Source organism: Thunnus albacares, chromosome 6 (assembly GCF_914725855.1).
Source record: "Thunnus albacares chromosome 6, fThuAlb1.1, whole genome shotgun sequence".
In the NCBI taxonomy this organism is placed as follows: Eukaryota; Metazoa; Chordata; class Actinopteri; order Scombriformes; family Scombridae; genus Thunnus; species Thunnus albacares.
In genome coordinates, this window is record NC_058111.1 from 15,551,322 (window position 1) to 15,568,778 (window position 17,457).

Genomic DNA, 17,457 nt, shown 5'->3' on the forward strand with positions numbered 1-17,457 from the left:
CCCATTATGTCATTTCCCTGCTGTCATCGCTTTGGCCGGCGTCGCCACAAATGGCACAAATAACACTTGGATGTTGTTTGTGTCAGAACAAGTTAAAAATATCACTTCATGGCTGGCTGTGATCCTATCAGCCTCTACTTTGTGATGTTTACTGTTTTCTTTTCCTCTCTGTGCGTGTTGTTTTTTCTTAAACACACTATGAGGGTCACTCCGCCTCGCCTTGGCCTCTCTAATGGCCACCGGTCTCTTTGACGTCATAAGCTTTGTGATTGTAAAACAACTTGCTGTGGTGTCCGTGTGTGTGTGTGTGTGTGTGTGTGTGTGTGTGTGTTTTGGAAAGCTTGTCAGGAAGAGCTTACTGTAGCGGATTCCCTTAAACTTTGTTAACACACATATTCCGAGTCTTATCAGCTGTTGTTGTGATTTCAACTCGGTAACCATGGTTAGTGTGACCCCTCTAGGCTTTCATAGAAGACCCTGAACTTAGCAGCAGGGCTGACTGCCAAATACACCCTTCCTGTATCAATGACTTACCTGGCTGTGTGCGTTTGTGGGTGAGAAGGTGAGGGTGTGGGGGATAAAAGGCTCTGGACTTCCCACAGGTCTTAACCTGCCGTATCAGTTGGCAGACCGAGAGAGGGAGAGGCGCATACAGAGGATGGAAGAAAGGGTGAGAGAAGAGGGAGGGTGATTGGAGAGATGATAAGGCTAAGAGGTCCGTGAACGGGCCAACAGTGAGGTAATGCTGCGTGTGCATTTTGTAGCAGTGAACATCTACATCTGCTGCAGGAGAAACATGCAGTAACATTCATTCTGTACAGCAGTGGAAAGTAACTAAGTAGCTGTGTACTTTACTTCAGTACAATTTTACTCTACTGTATGTTACTCCACTGTATTTTAGAGGGAAATATTACTACATTCATCTGACAGCTGTATTTACTAGTTACTTTTCAGATTTTAGATTTTAGATTAAAAAAAAACGAACACAATCATCTTATAAAATAGAATACATTGTCAAAGATTATTTTATTTTTTATTTCATCTTGATTTAATCAGGTAGTCTTGTCGAGATTGAGATCTCGTTTTTCATGAGAGAGACGTGAGAACAAGAAACATTTATAATCAGACAAGCACACAATCAGCAAACAGAAACGACACAACTGAGGCCAGATGGTCACAATCAACAAAGAATTGATAAAAAAAAAAAAAAAAAAAAACCCAGCTACAAGAGTCATAAAAAACATCAGATAGTAAAGCTTTAAAATCTCCAAAAGGAATGAAAGACTCTAGTTTGAGGTCAGTTTTAAGTTCATTTTTATTTCGAAACCAGTTCTGCCAAGATTAGTGTACATATGAGATACCTAAGGTTAAGTGGTAACCGGATCGTGTGCTGTAAGATTTAAATGGGGGAAGAGATGTGAGGTAGTTCCAACAGTAGATTATAGATGAATATCATGAGATGATTATATCTTCTTGTCTGTAAGGAAGTCCAACCAACCTTGTGATACAGAATGCCTTGGGTCTCTTGTCACGTTGCAGTTGTCTGTAAGAGATTTACTTGTAATGGTGTATTTTTACATTATTGGGATGTGAGCATTTCTTCCACCCCTGATTCTGTATAGAACTAATTTGAATATGTTCGACTGAGTATAATTTAATATATTCTTGCAGCGTGAAGATGTAAATCATGAATTCTAAACATTTCTTCAGGTGAGAGTTTTAAGCCAAAGCTTAATGACTCCAGCTGGTCCATCTGTGGACTACCTGCTATCTGCAGGCTGTAATGAACTGGCTGCGAGCCCTGTGCCACCCAGTATATCTCATTAGCACCATGACTTCTAAGTACTGCAAGTGTGTGTGTGTGTGTGTGTGTGTGTGTGTGTGTGTGATCCTCCGCCCCTTCTACTACCGTTTTTCTTATCTTATCACCTCCCCTTTTCTTTTCTCCTGTCTTTTAATCTTTTGATTCTCTTCTATCTCATCATCCTTTTAGTTTCACCTCCCTCTGACCTCTTTGTTCTCTTTCCTCTATCATGTATCTGAAAAATCTGACAAACCCCAGGAGAGTCCTACAAATTACTTCTCCTCATCTTTCACTGTTGCATTCCTCCTCTACCTTTATATGCTTTATGCTCTCTTTCTCTTCCTACCCCTTTTCCCAGTGCTTTTCTTCTCCTGTACAATTACCTCGCTCACTTTTTCCTCCCCATCCATATATCCCATCTCCACCTCTGTTGTACTACAGATAGATATACCTTCATTTGAAGTGAATCCCTGACTCAGTGTTTTCTGCCACACCAATTTTCACCTCCCTAACATTTTGCACCTTCGCAGCAACCCTTCATCTTCTCTTCTGCTCCTTGCGTGTCACCTCTTTTCGCCTCTGGCTATCGTTAGCATTGCTGCAGACCTCCTGCACTTAACCTCAGCTCTCTCTCACATCACATCACACCTCTCACACCTCCTGCGCCCGTCACTTGCCTCCCATCTATTTTTTTCCTCCCTCAGCACCTTCCCTCCTCTGCCTCCCACTCAACCCCGCCTCTGGCTCTCACAGCAAAGACGTGACTACACATCCACGTAGCCCTATAAGAGCGGCTTCAACCACAATGCACACAGTGGAACGATTAGCATGACAGGCGCTGGCGTGTTTCACAGAGGGAGGGATGGATGGAGAGAGATAGAGGAAGGTAGAAGAGTTGTAGGGGAAAGTGTCGGACTGAATTATTCATCACTGGTCTATAGGATGATCGGATGCTTCCACCTGTCCTCTGTTATCTCTCCAGAGTGTGATATCTCTGTAAGCTCAAAGTCACCATTTGAAGATGTCCAGCATATGCCCGAGTCCCCTGCTACTGTTCTGCAGGATAGCGTTATATAGTTTTATAGACTTTATCTCTGCATAAGCCTCTTTATTTTAATACATATCTGGACTCAGTAAAATAGACTGTAAAGTAAAGGCAGCAAGGACTTGTCAGAGAATAAAGAAGGGCACAATAAAGCGTGAGACCCGGTCCAAGAACTGCGTTCATTAAATTGAACAGGGGTTTTTGGATATCCTCCTTCACCACATCGACGTTACGGCCCTGTCTCTCTCTGCGGGGCTGCTGGTCGAGGTTTTCTTGAATCAGCATGCAGCTGCAGCCTTGGCTTGTCGGGGCAGTGAATCACTTCTGATGTTTGTTCTTTTATTTCCAGGCTTAGGGCAAGGATAGAAACACATACAGGCATTTTAATGTTTTACAACAAGTATACATGATTCAAATACTGACCAGGGTTACATTCAATCTTTGAGACTTAAGTGCAGAGAAAACACTGTCTGCATGGAATCAAATATAACTTTATAACTTAAAGCCTGTAGTTTGAACATTGTGTTTTGTAAACTTGTGAAAACATTTTGCATTAGAAATTGAAGTTTGTGAATGTGTAGAAAAGATTTGTGATTGTAGAAAATTTGTCTTTGCCTCCAGAAAAAAAATCCAGATTTGAAATAATCAATGGTTGCTGAGGCGGCAATAAAATGTGTTCTCGTAACTTAAATGTGTGTGTGCATGTGTAACGTCAGTGTCACAGAAAGTGTGTGAAGTTTTCTGCTTTGAACCTGTGATCAGATGTTCAAAAAACACTTTGATATAATTTGAGCTCAGATTTTATTCAGACATTCTCAAAATGTACCTACATGTTCACAAACTTAAATTTCTTAAGCTCATTTTTTCTGATATCAATCATTTGCAGGTTTTTGGGTTTTTTTTTTTTTTGGTAAGCCTGACAATCATAAACCATTTTGTTTTTTTGTGAACATGCCCTATGCTGCCAAATATCAGTACCACTAATGTACCTTCACATCCAAGCACACTGATATTTACGTCTGGTACTTGCACAGTTTATCAGAAAAAGCTTCTTTCATCTCATATTAACATTAAAACTTCTCTTTGGCCTTTACAAGAACAACATCAGGAATGTTAGAGATGCTACAAAACAGATCATGGGAAATATGTAAAGGCTCTGAAATGGGTCTCTGGGGGGTCTCCTTCATCTGACAGAGCTGGATCATAAATTCATAATTATTATTTGTGGACTTAGCTTGTTTAAAGTTAAAACATATGTAGTTACCAGGCACATGTACACCAATAGTGTCCAAAATCAACCACATACTGCACACACAGAACAATAGTGAGACAGCAGAAGAGACTGAAAGGGAGGACAGAATTCATCTTTGTTGTTTTATGTGATATTAAACTCAGAAACTGATTTTTTTGGCACATTTTGACCGCTTTTTTCTCTGTTTTTTCCACAGAAATCCTTCTCTCTGGTGTTGGAGGCTCTGGACTACGACAATGACACGTCAGAATCAGGTGAAGCCTTTTCATCCGTGTGTAGACGGGAATGTAAAAGAAAAGGAATAACATTTTCCCACAAGAAAGCGACATTAAAAAAAAGAGATGTGTGGCTGTTTTTAATGTGTACAGTTTGTATGAACTCGAACATGTATCTATACGTTAAGTTTTCAACATGGGGGGAAACAACACATGAGTGCTCATTTACAAGTACATATGGTTCAACATGGTAAAACAATGTGAAAATATCCTTTGTGTCTTTGTGCCTGTGATCGTACGAGGTTAGAGGGTCTTTTATCCAGACCCTTTAATTTCCTGCTTGTCTCCTTGTTGCTTCTCCTCATAACCAGGAAAAGCTCCATGACAGGGAATGTGAGCTGCATGCTATAAAAAGTATAACACACACACACACACACACACACACACACACACACACACACACACACACACACACACTCACATGGAGACAGATGTTCCTATGCCTTCCTCATTCCTGTCATACCACAGTCTTCTCTTTCATCCCACCATCCTCTACCTCCCTCTCAGCCATTGTAGGGACCACAGTCTCGTCCAAAAGATGGTTGAGATAATAAGAAACTGGGAACCGCACCAGTGATCCTTGTCTGTGTTCCTCTCTGCTGTCCTCTTCCATCTCTCCTTCCTTCTGCCCTCCAGCGCTGCTCTTACATCTTGTTTGCATTATCTTCCGTTTCCACCTGAGCTCCTGACAGCCCTTACATTGGGTCTAAAGCCGTTCACTAGGCCGGCAGCTTAGTTCAGCCCAAACACGGGCATCCTGCAGCAGTCTGAATGGACTTACAGGGCCCTGCTGCTAATCAGAAAGGATTACCGAGCACGTCTGTGCCTCTGAAACAGTCCTTGGGAATAGTGAGAAAACACTGTGTTCATTGAATACAGTATGACCTTCGCTGAGTTTTGTTTAAATGAAATGTAGCTAGTGTTAATGCACGCTGGTTGATCGCAATTTGGGTCTTCATTTCTATTGGTTGTAATATTTTACCTAGCAAAGTAATTGCTGAGATCTGGAAATGTGCCAAAATGGCTGCAAATTAGTCCGATGGGTCATTGGGTCAGTTAGTGAAACTGTTTGCTCCCACGACATCACTGCCCTACAGAGTCAGAGAGCAGCAGCTGAGAAAAAAGTTGAGAAACAACAGGTTTTATAGTTTTCAGGCTTGTCACCAACTGCACAACAGATAGAAAGTTTGCAAATCTTCATTTCTACGGCTCTTTGTACATATAAGTAAATCATCAGAATAAACCATAATTCCAAAGGGAAAGCATCTAAAAATGAACTTTTCTTCAGCTTTCTTGTCATTCAGAGCCAGTTTGTCATAAAAAATGTTATTTATTATTTATTTTATTAGTTAATAGCTTATAGTAATGGAATACTCTACTAGAGTAACAAGCTAGTGCTCTGCTAAACTAGTTAGCTTGTAGCAGGACTTTTATGGACACATTTATCCATTATGACTGGATTTATCTAGTGCCTAATCTAGTTTTACAAATGAATTATCAAGATGTTGGTTCACCACAGGAAGAAAAAAAAAAATTGCAGATTGAAGCTTTAAAAAAACAGTGAGTAATTTAGCTTTAGCTGAGGCTAGCTGTGGCGTGCTCACCAACTGTCTAGCTGGCTGTTAATGTGGTTTTATTTGGCTGTTAGCTTTGTTTTGAAGTTACCACTTACATGCTGTTTTCACAGACATTTTATATTTCTGTATATTTCCATGTGGTAAAACAGATGTCAAAAAGTGCTATTCTGGTCTTAACTCAGTTTGAACTAAATATAGTATTAGTTCAAGTGGTGGTTTTCATGGGTTTTGGTCGAAAACCACCCCTGAATTTTCCCCTTAATAAGAAATTGAGGTCTTTTAAGGTATAAATTAAGGGGCGGTCATTTCATGGTTTTTGCACCATTTTAAGAGGGTTTTACCCCTTAAACCCAATTAAACTGTCCAAATAATCCATTAAAAATCCATTAGTTTATCTAGTCAAGTCAAAGTTATGTATAAAGCACATTTAAAAACAACAATAGTTGACCAAAGTGCTGTACAGTCAAAATAGCAAAAGCCATAAAACAACACAATAAAAACACAGTTTTACACACAAAAAGACAAAGAAAAGCAACTCTCTTGAAGCCAAGGAATAAAGATGTGTTTTAAGACGGGATTTAACAGGCAGTGTAGGGGCGAGCCTGACATGCAGAGGCAACTCGCTCCAGAGTCTGGGGGCCACAACTGCAAAGGCATGATCTCCCCCGTGCTCCAACCTTGATCTTGTTTTATCCAAATCCCTTAATCTATCCTTTAATTATCCCCATGCATGGTGTGAACCGCTGAATTTAAAATGTAAGTTCCTTTTATAAGGTACAGATTAATGTGTACATATAATGTTTCCTGCAATTACAATGTTTAAACCATGCATATTAATGCTTAAGAATACCTTAATATATTGAAATCCATTAATTTACCCATTAATCAATCAATCCCAAAATGGATACATAAATGAACGCCGCTCACAAAAGGGAGATCAATTTGGGAGTCCCTCAGGACTTTCCATGCAAGTATGGTGATCGTTTTGAGCGGTTTGCATGTTGCAAATATTTTGAAACAATGTCGCCTTGTTCCCCAGATTTCAGTTATTAAATCTGTGAACACAGTGCTGTAATAAACTGGAATTAACAGCAACAGTTGCTCTTTTTTCTTCTTTCCGTCTCTCTGCATATTTTGCTGCTGCGTTCACCCATGTTTCAACTGTATTGAAATAGCACTCACAGCCACAAAACTGACGCCACCGCTTTGAGAGAGGAAGTGAAATTCAATATTAGAAGCTTTCTAATCCAAACCAGCTCGTCTATAAAATTCAAGACACATGTTTAGACTTAGTGCTTTTATCCAAATGAGAATAAGTTCATTGGAACAGCCTACCAAAAATAAAACTACCCTGAGAATCACCCACATACATCAAATAGTGGAGAGATGTGACCACCATTCAGCTGATCAATTGGTTTCCATAGGTCTATTGATTTGTTGGTTCTGGTGATATGGAATAGCAAGTCAAAAGGAGGTGTTTTTTTCTCTCCTGCGGTGTTTTCTCAGCCACTGTCAAGGGCAAGCACTTCACAGCTAATACCAGTCAGTGGGGGACAATCACCAGAGGCCAGAAAAAGAGATTTAAGTGTTCTCGCTACCTGCAGACACAATCCCCGTGTGTCTGCTGCTTACTGTGTGTTTGCTTTTCTCTAAAGTGTGATTTCAAAAGCAGCTTAAGGCTTCTTCTCTTGTTTCTGCTGTTTTTGCCGTCTAATATTTGAGCTTCTCTCTTCCTCTCTTTCTCTCGGTTTCCCTCTGTCTCGCTCCCCTTGTGCTCACTTGTTATTGTGCCATCTCATCTAATCACATTAGAGAGGAAATCAGACTCTGTTATACACCTTCCCTGCTGCGCTGGATCATAATGTGGTTATTTTTCTTCACTCTCCTCTCGCCTCTTATGTTCTTCTTTTCTGGCAGAGAAATGGTGATGATGAAATTAGCCCTTTAACTTGCCAGAGTCATAAAATAATGAAAAACCCACAATGCACTGCAGTAGTGTGATGAGTGTTTGGAAAACCAACATTCAGATTTGACTACAGGCAGAGGCCAGTGGAGGAATGGGGCAACGGCTGAGCTAGCAGGGCACTCCATGTCCGCTCTGTTCCCATTCCCCTTAAACACACACTCACACACACACACACACACACACACACACACACACACACACACACATACACACACACACACACACACACACACACGGGCCAATATGTGCCCCTGTTTTCATTCCTTTGTGCAAACCACGGTGATCTCATCTCTCCATCAGGCGGTTTGTTATGTGTGTGCACTAATAGCTGCCTCCCTTCCTCTTTGGCTCTGTTTGCCTCTGTCTGTCTCACTCACACACACACACACACACACACACACATGCACACACACACACGCACACACGCACACACACACACACACACAGACCACTGTACATCCTCCCTCTCTCCATTGCTCCCTCCATCCAACAAACTTTCCCTTTCTGCGTTGCTATCTTGCAATCTTTCCCCTTATCCCGGCCACCATCTCTTAAATACACCCATGCATACATTGAGACATGCACACACATATTCTCGGTGCTTTGTGAGTGTTAATACCCTGTCAGTGAGGATTATAACTGAGTTGGGGATGACAGTGCCTCTGGGAAATCCCCTCTGGGGTTTAGGAGCAGCAGCCGCTGGCCCGGCGTTGCCCTGGGCCTCGTCTGGCCCTCTCTGGTGTTTAGGCTGCCCCCTCACCTCTCTGCGGACACTGACCCCCTTTCTTTAGTCTACTACTACTACTAGTTGTCCCTTGTGTCTGTATTTATGTATTTATACTGGAACAGATTTTCAGTTCTCTGCTCAGGTCCTCGCTGTCTGATCAAGTGCTGTGATGTTGATGAATGCACCCAATAAATTCTGGAGAATCTGTAGATTAAAAGATATTTAGAGAGACATAAGAGATTCAGAAAATGCACCTTATTTGGCTTCCATCCACAATGAAATTTCAGTATTTTTTGGAAAATACAAAATGCCATGTTGTGTTGTCATGTGGACGAGGCAAACAAACCCTTCTGAAGGACATTTGATTATCATTTGATCTGCGCTGTAGCCACATACAGATGGATGACAACTTAAAGGAAAAACCGGTACAGGTCTGAATGCTCGACCCCTACAGTGAGGGGATCTGGTGGCTCTCTTATGCTGTGGGTGGCATTTTGCTGGCATGGTTTGGATCCATTTGTCCTCTGAGAGGGAAGGATCACTGCAAATCAATACAAAGTTGTTCTGAGTCATCTCCTTTATCCTGTGATGAAACATTTCTATCCTGATGGGAGTGGTCTCTTCCAGGATGACAACGCCTCGATGGTTTGATGAGTATGAAAATTATGTGACTCATATGCTATGGCCTTCACAGTCACCAGATCTCAACCCAGTTGAACACCTGTGGAAGATTTTGGACTGACGTGTTAGACATCGCTCTCCACCACCGTCATCAAAACACCAAATGAGGGAATATCTTTTTGAAGAGTGGTGTTCCTCAGCCTTGGCATTTACTCTACAAGTCTCAGAACTTTTCTGGATGGAGGAAAAACAGAAAAAAGAAAAAACCTGCCCAGCACCAAAAAGCAGATAAAGTTAGCACCTAACTGGTGAGCATAATGGAGCATTAATGCTACATTTAGCGGCTAATGAGCAAGAAAACTTTCCCAGGGTTAGTGGAGACCAAGTCACATCTAAAAAGATCATGAATATTGGACTTACATTCATAATTTGTAAGAAAAACTACTTCAAATGAATGCCAGTGATGCTCCGTGTCAGCTGCTTGTGTAGTTAAGCGACTGTTAGCATAAACCCCCCCCCCCCCAAAAAAACAAATTAATGCAGGTCGAAGCATTCTTCTATCAATTTCTATCAACTGTGTGGACAGAAAAGTATTTTGACACTTTAACAGCATTATTATCTACATTATGCGGCATAATGTGGACATGGCTCCTTCTTTTTTTTTACACTTGTTCGCTCCTGGTTTTGCTTCAGTTCCCACCAGTAAAGAACAGAATATCAAACAATGGTGGATTGTGTGCTCTGATCTAAATCTTAAAAGTTTAAAGAGGTATTTTCGTCTTCCCTTACTCCCTCAGGCCAGTTGATCGAGCGTGTCCTCCTCTCCTCCATGTTGAACCCTGGAGAACAGTGGCAAACGTACCGTCACCACGGGCGGACTCTCAGCCTGGAGTACCGGCTCCGCTTCCGCTGCGACTCCAACTACTACGGACCTTTCTGCAACAAGTTCTGCCGGGCCCGAGACGACTTCTTCGGTCACTTCAGCTGTGACCCCAGTGGCTCCAAGGTCTGCATGGACGGCTGGACGGGAGTAGAGTGCAAAGAGGGTGAGAGATTTAATTAAAATGTGCCGTATGTCGGAGTACATCACACCACATGTCCTGTGTACATTTAGAAAAGAAAAATCATGAATATAATTAGTTCAAGTCTGTTTTGATTGGCTTAGTCACATTTAAAGCTGTGAAATACTGAAGAACTACACACAGCATAACAGTGATTAAAACAATGACCAGGATCATTAGTCTTACTTATACCTAAAAAACCAGAACAGTGTTACATTTTACATTTCAGGCAGACTTTTGTTGCCATTCATTTCAGTGTGGCATTTAAATCAACTAGCAGACGCTTGAAACTTGCTTGAGTTGTGTAATTTACCACAATTAATATCAAATTTTCATCAAAATTGGTCAATATTACATTAAAGTTGCATGGTAATGACTTACCTTTTAACAATAATGTAAATCTGACCATAATAAATAAAGCCTGGATGTTTACTGTGGTCAATTACACCATTTAAACATGTTTCACAAGTCTACTAATTGACTTTCATACAGTATGAATGAAATGAAATGACATAAATGAATGGAAACCATTAGATGCCTGGAAAGGTAAGAAAAAGCATAAAACTTTCTGAAACACAACAATGTGAAATCTGTGTGTGATTTCACTCATGTGGTCCTATAACACTGTTTACTCATCATTTTTGTCTCTGATGCTAAATCTTTTACACTGTTTCACTCCAAATTGATGCACATCTGTTTCAGAAAATGTTGCCAGAAACTGTTAAGTTGATTTTTGAAAATCAGTTATGAAATTACACATTATTCTGTCCTTTCAAAAGTAAAAAATATTTTATAGTCATTCACCTCAAGATGATATTTCTTGTTTTGCTACTAGCTCTGGAAGGGGGTTTCCTCTTCTGTGATCCTTTCCAAGATTTCTGAAAGAGTTTTTCCATGAGGGTGTCCTTGTTTTCCTGTTTGATGTTGGCCTCTGAAGCCTTTTAAAACTGTTATTATGATAAAGAGCTGTTCCAAAAACTGGACTTTGAACTTAATAAGAAAAATATCGACTAGTGTTGTCTTTGTTAATTAGTGGTTGTGTTGTGTTTCTAACTACACTGAATGCACTAACCCTGAAACCAAGCCGTAGCCCTCACACAGCCCTTTAATGAACTGAGGACCAACCATGTGGATTTCCTCACATTTCAAAACCATTCACACTTTTGGCAGAGTACTGAAAAACCTGAGAAGACAAAAGAATAAGCAGACATCTGTACGCAGATCTACAATGAATACTGACAGCCTTCAAGACTCATAATGCTGACCCACATCTGTAAATTCACCTAACTTCACTGGACAGCGTGTGGGGATTATTCGAGGTCTGTCTGTGACTCATCAGCTGGATGACCTCACTCTGCGACCTCGGAGCGTTGCCATCGTGTTGCGATGGTAAAAGTGAACGGAGGAAACCAGAGTGGAAACCATGGGAACCCTGAAGGGCATGCAGATAGTTTTAGGACATCCTGCAGCCCTGCCCACCCCGCCTGAGTCTCACTTCATCTGACTTCCTCCGCAGCAGGTTGCTGATTGGACCGTAGAAATGCAGGAAGTCTGAAAAATTAGGCAGGGTGCTCCGTTACCCCCTGCAGGTTACTGATGATGATGAACTTCAGAGAGTTTTCAGTTTGATTTTAAATAGTTTGACTGCTCAAACTGAAATACAGCCTTTCAGTTTTTTTAAGGTTTTATCTGGGTGACAGTACCTGATTGATCTGCTTTACATCATCAATAGTAAAACGCTGTTTGTGTGTTTTGTGTATGTGGTGATATGTGCGGTTATTGTGTACCTGACAGACGTTGTTTTCATTCCTGTTCATTCCAGATGTATTAAGATACAGATTGCAGGTGTTTATGTTCAGTGACTCACCAATAAACTGAAGGTCATAGTTACTGTTTTAATAGCTCTCTCTCTCTCTCTCTCTCTATGTGTGTGTGTGTGTGTTTTCACAGCGGTGTGCAGGCAGGGGTGTCACCAGACCCACGGCTTCTGTACTGTACCTGGAGAATGCAAGTGAGTCTGAGAAATATTTGTAGGATGTAAGAACCCAGCAAGCACCGACACTGAATATTTGACCTGAAATTTTAACACAATTTAACAGCTTCATAAGTATAGTGTAATATTTTTATCATGCTTTTTGTAATTTTCTGTTGTATTTCTACTGTTATGATGTCAAATGTCTTTGTTAAACATGATCAAAGTTCCAAAACTTGAGGTAAAGAAATGCTCCCTGAAAGGCTTCAGTCTGCTCTGAACGCTTCATTTGCAAAGTTACCTCTAATTCCTCCTTGTTATAATGTCAGATTGTTTGCACATGCCCACAAATGGACATCCGTTCTGTAATCTTTGTTGCTAAGGTTGTTCCGTGGGTTGTTCATATTATCCACTTACATATATCAGATCGCACTGGGGCTTGAACATGTACGGATATATTTGAGAAGCTGACATTTTGAGTAAAGAACGAGAAAAAGAAGTGAAATCCATCTACTACTGTTTGTTTACGTAGCCTCCAGCTGCTAAATGTTTGCCGAGGGGCAGCTACCTGGAGCTAAACAACTAGAGACAGGAGCTAAAACAGCTTGTTTCAGACAGAGGCTGAACTGAGGGGCTGCATGAAGAGCCAGTATAAGATATTAAGGAGTTTTTTTTTAACTGTAAATCATGCAAAAATATTCCAGTTGAGCCCCAGAATATAAATATAGGACCTGGAAATGTGTATGATACGTCCTCTTTAAACTACAGACAGAAATGTGAAGCCTGCTATAGTTTCCTGAACTTTTATAGACATCCCTTCTTTTGGTCATTTACAGATGAGCCTTCTTCTTTTAGCCAAAATCAATTCTGTCCAATCAATCCTCTCTGCTCTTGTCTTCCTCTTCAGGTGTCATTATGGCTGGACGGGTCCTCTGTGTGACCAGTGTGTGACGTTCCCCGGCTGTGTGTACGGGAGCTGCACTGAGCCCTGGAAGTGTGTGTGTGACGTCAACTGGGGAGGACTGCTGTGTGACAAAGGTCAGATATGAAACCCATCGTGCTGCCCCTGCAGTGAGGATGTAGGAGTTGGTGTAGGGTAGCACATTAATATGTGATTTAATTTGTGTTGGTATTTTATTTCACTAGAAACACAATGATACTTTTTAAACTATTTTACTTGTTTGCACATTTTTAAAAAAGCAATTTTTATATTAAAAAAAAAATTTGTACACAAAGACATTCACATCATAAAAACACTCTTACTGACATATACTCAGCAATATATGTATTTAAAGCAAACAAACACTTGTACAGGAGCAGGAGGAAGTTAAAAGCTTATAAACAGAATTACATTAAATGAAAATAATAAGGCTACTGCAAAATAAAGAAAAAAAAGTTTCTCATAAAAGATTGAGTTTACAACAGCAAAGACATAGAAGTTTAAAACATTAATTCAGAAACAGATTGTAAGATTGAGTATGTTTGATTTAAATCCTTCAATTAACAAATTAGTGTATCCCTAAAAGTAAATTAATCCTCGAGCCAGACACAAGGTAAATTAACTGTGTACATTAGGCTCTTTTATACAGAGATCCTGATTTACAGCCATAAAGAAAATCCATCGTGAAGCCGCCTTTGCTTTATTACACTGAACCAAACAACCAAACAAAGCCCAAAGTGCCATATAGCTGGCTGATACCAGTGTTTTTATTGCTTCTCGTCTTTGGGAACAGCATATAGTATCCCTTTAGAGTTTAAATTGAATTTATTTTTAGGGTTTAATATAAACTTAGAGGATTTCCCACCGCTAAACTAAAGAAATATAGAAATGTACTATAAGATTTTTGCAGCATATTGGATTTTGGTTAATAACTCGGTCTGTGTGTGTGTGTGTGTGACACAGAGAGAAACATTGTCTGTACAGTATATAAGTTTGTCAGATACGGCTCTTCACACACCTTCTTAGTGATTTCACACTGATCTTCTGTATAAGATGCAGCTCCCTCAGGGCTTCAGCCTCCTCTCTTAAAACTTTTCCCACCACACTTGAGAAAAGTTCCTTCAACATTATCCCAGTTTATACCCCACCTCCCAATCTCTGTCCCAGTGTGGGAGCTGAGATCTGGGAGCCAAATGAGTGCCCACGGGACGGTGCATTGTGCAGAGGAAAGCCGATAGCCTTGGGTAAGGTGAATGTGAGCAGGGCTGGGCGCTCTTAGCTAGGTGGGGTCCTGAGCTGTTTCTGTGCATTCAGAAAGGCTCTGTGAAGAGCGGCGAGACAAAGAGGCTGTGGGCACGGAGGAGATCATTAGAGAAAGCAAAGCTTTAATCAGCCTCAACACTGGGGACAACAGGCCCTGCAGCTACTGGCCTGCAGTCAGCACACTGGATACACTTCAGCCACTGTGCAGTGTGTGCAGTGTGTGCGTGTGTGTGCTGCAAAGTCAACCATCTATCCTCCTTAGATTATCTTTTCTTTCCTATATAGTTTCTTTAGTTTCTTTCTCTGCTGTTTTGTGCTGTGAACTAAAATATAAACTCTTACTTCTCTCTGTTTCAGATCTGAACTACTGTGGGACCCACCAGCCCTGTAAGAATGGCGGGACCTGCACCAACACAGAGCCAAACGAGTACCAGTGTGAGTGCCAGGAAGGTTTCAGAGGACGCAACTGTGACATTGGTGAGTGTGGTCTCACCATCCAGGAAGCCGAATGTCTCCAGTTTATTGGAACATTGCATGTCGGTAGAGCAGCTGACAACAGCAATTACACAAATGAAAGAGAGAAGAGACAAACGAGTGAGAGGCGAGGTCTACGTGGCACAAGGAGCAAAAATGTCAGGGGACGAGACGAGCAGAAATATCCTCTTTGCTAGCGTTGTGGAAGGAATTTGTCTTCATTTATTTGTCTTGTTTTTATCTTCCCCTCCTGTTTTCACTGCTCTTTCCTCTCCTCTCATCAGTGGAGCACGCGTGTTTGTCGTCCCCGTGCGCAAACGGAGCCACCTGTATTGAAGACCCAACGGGCTTCAACTGCATCTGCACTGACGGCTGGACCGGACACACTTGCGCAGACGGTGATTGTCAATGCCACACACACACACACATAGTTTTAGCTGAAGGGCCAGGCAGTGTGAGATTGTCTGTGATTGGTTGTTGGATCAAAGCCAGTGAGTGACTTAATCAATCCGCCAGCGGAAGCTAAATTAGCCCAAACACAAACACTATCCACAGCAATCAGTGATCTGTCTCGCCCCCTGTCTGATTTTGTGTGTGTGTGTGTGTGTGTGTGTGTATGTGTACGCACATGTATTTGCATTGCGAAGGGAAGCAGCAGGTTGAGATGGAAGATCTCTGATCAACTCTATTGATTTAATGTAAACGGAGGTGACACTGCAAGTTATGTGTCTTGTTTTTTAACGGTAGTGGATCAAAGGTTTATTGTCTCATTGCCGACTCTCGTATCTTACATCAGATTTATCCAGACATCATCTAGAACCAGATGAGATGGATTACAGTCAAGCTGCAACGATTAGTTAATTAATCGATTAGTGGATTGAAAGAAAAATAATCACCAATTGTTTTGGTAATCGATTAATTGTTTTGAGTCGTTTTTTAAAGAAAAAAAGTCAAAATTCTCTGATTCCAGCTTCCAAATATGAATATTTTCTGGTTTCTTTAGTGAAAGTAAACTGAATATCTTTGGGTTGTGGGCTGTTGGTCGGGACAAAACAAGACATTTCAGGACGTCAACTTAGGCATTTTCTGACATTTTATAGACCAAACAACTTATCAATTAATTGAGAAAATAATTGACGGATTAATCGATAATGAAAATAATATTTAGTTGCAACTCTACAGTACAGTTCATGAATGCTGCCAGTGTCTGTCGCAAGCACATCTGGAGTGACCAGTTAAACAGATGTGGCTGTAGTTCAGGTGGTACAGCAGGTTAGGAGTTTGTACTGAGCAAAACAAACAAAACCATTAGAAACACTTTCTTCAGATGTAATTAAAACCAATGGAGGAAGCTAAACTTGGATCAGACAGCAATGAAACATATGTGCTACTGATGATGAGTTATTTCTCAGACTTCAGGAAGCATCCTCCAGATCTACACAAAACATTAGACAGCTGAGTGGTTCTCTTCATGATGAGTAACGTGACTTTTAAGTGTAAAATTGGTGGTGTGCACCTTTAAGATGACGCTAATACCCTGTTCATGTCATATCAGAGTTTCCGACTTGTAAATAGCCTTAACATCAACCTCCAAGTTGTAATTACAGCTGGGAAACTGGGAATTTTCTTAAAGCTACACTCGACTTTGACAACATGGACACCTCACATCAGCCAGTCATTCAATGTAATTAAATCCAAATTTATGTGGATGGATGTAATGTAATGTAATTTTGTCAATGCACAGTATTTTAAACCCCCACACGACCAACTCAGTCAACCTTCCTGAGTTGTCAGATGTCTTGTAAGTCCCATCCGTCCGACACAGCATGTACGCAGCATTAGAAGCCTCCAGACTTGTAAATACTATTTGTAATAGAGAATATACGTTTGCAAAAACCAGGCTCAAATACAATGAAATGTGGAAAATAAGAGCACAAAGAAGTTGAAAGGACGGCGTGATGTTTGAATACTGATCCTCCGCACACACTACTCTCTGCTGCCGTTGTCTCACAGCAGCCCTCACGCCCCCTAAGATCTTGCACTTCCACGTTTTGAAGTGTGGATAAAGGTCAACTATGTTTTTGACCGTGTAACAACACGAGCTGACACATCAGTCAGTCTTGTGCTCCGTCTGCGTGTACAGCGGGTTTGAGCTCGTGATATGTGTGCGTGAGCGCCGGTGAGATGGGATCATACAGGTTATGGTCTGTCAGATCTGTGAGTGTAAACAAGCGGCGTTCCACATCCTCTGCTTTCACCTCCATCAGGATAAACAGCACTGCGGGTCAGCTGGTGGCGTGTAAACACACCAACAAGAAGCATTTTCATCCGCGAGAGAGAGAGAGAGGGAGAGAGAGGATAAGAGGAGGAGAAAGACAAACAGAGGAATAAAGGAATAGTTTATTTTTGCTTTGGTTAGTCACTCTTGTTATTTGTTGTTCGGATGGCGGCCTATCTCTGTCTGTGTATGTGTTGTGGGG

The 17,457-nt window shown here is 41.1% G+C and overlaps 1 protein-coding gene across 1 annotated transcript in view; it reads left to right on the plus strand.

Annotated features, from left to right (window-relative positions):
• LOC122984041 (protein jagged-1b) overlaps nucleotides 1-17,457 on the plus strand; it is a 50,612-nt gene that overhangs the window by 25,281 nt on the left and 7,874 nt on the right. Inside the window, exons 3-8 of the mRNA XM_044354319.1 lie at nucleotides 4,298-4,355; nucleotides 10,065-10,313; nucleotides 12,279-12,339; nucleotides 13,208-13,338; nucleotides 14,861-14,980; nucleotides 15,262-15,375. Coding sequence (XP_044210254.1) covers nucleotides 4,298-4,355; nucleotides 10,065-10,313; nucleotides 12,279-12,339; nucleotides 13,208-13,338; nucleotides 14,861-14,980; nucleotides 15,262-15,375 — 733 coding nt within the window. The remainder of the gene's footprint in view (nucleotides 1-4,297; nucleotides 4,356-10,064; nucleotides 10,314-12,278; nucleotides 12,340-13,207; nucleotides 13,339-14,860; nucleotides 14,981-15,261; nucleotides 15,376-17,457) is intronic.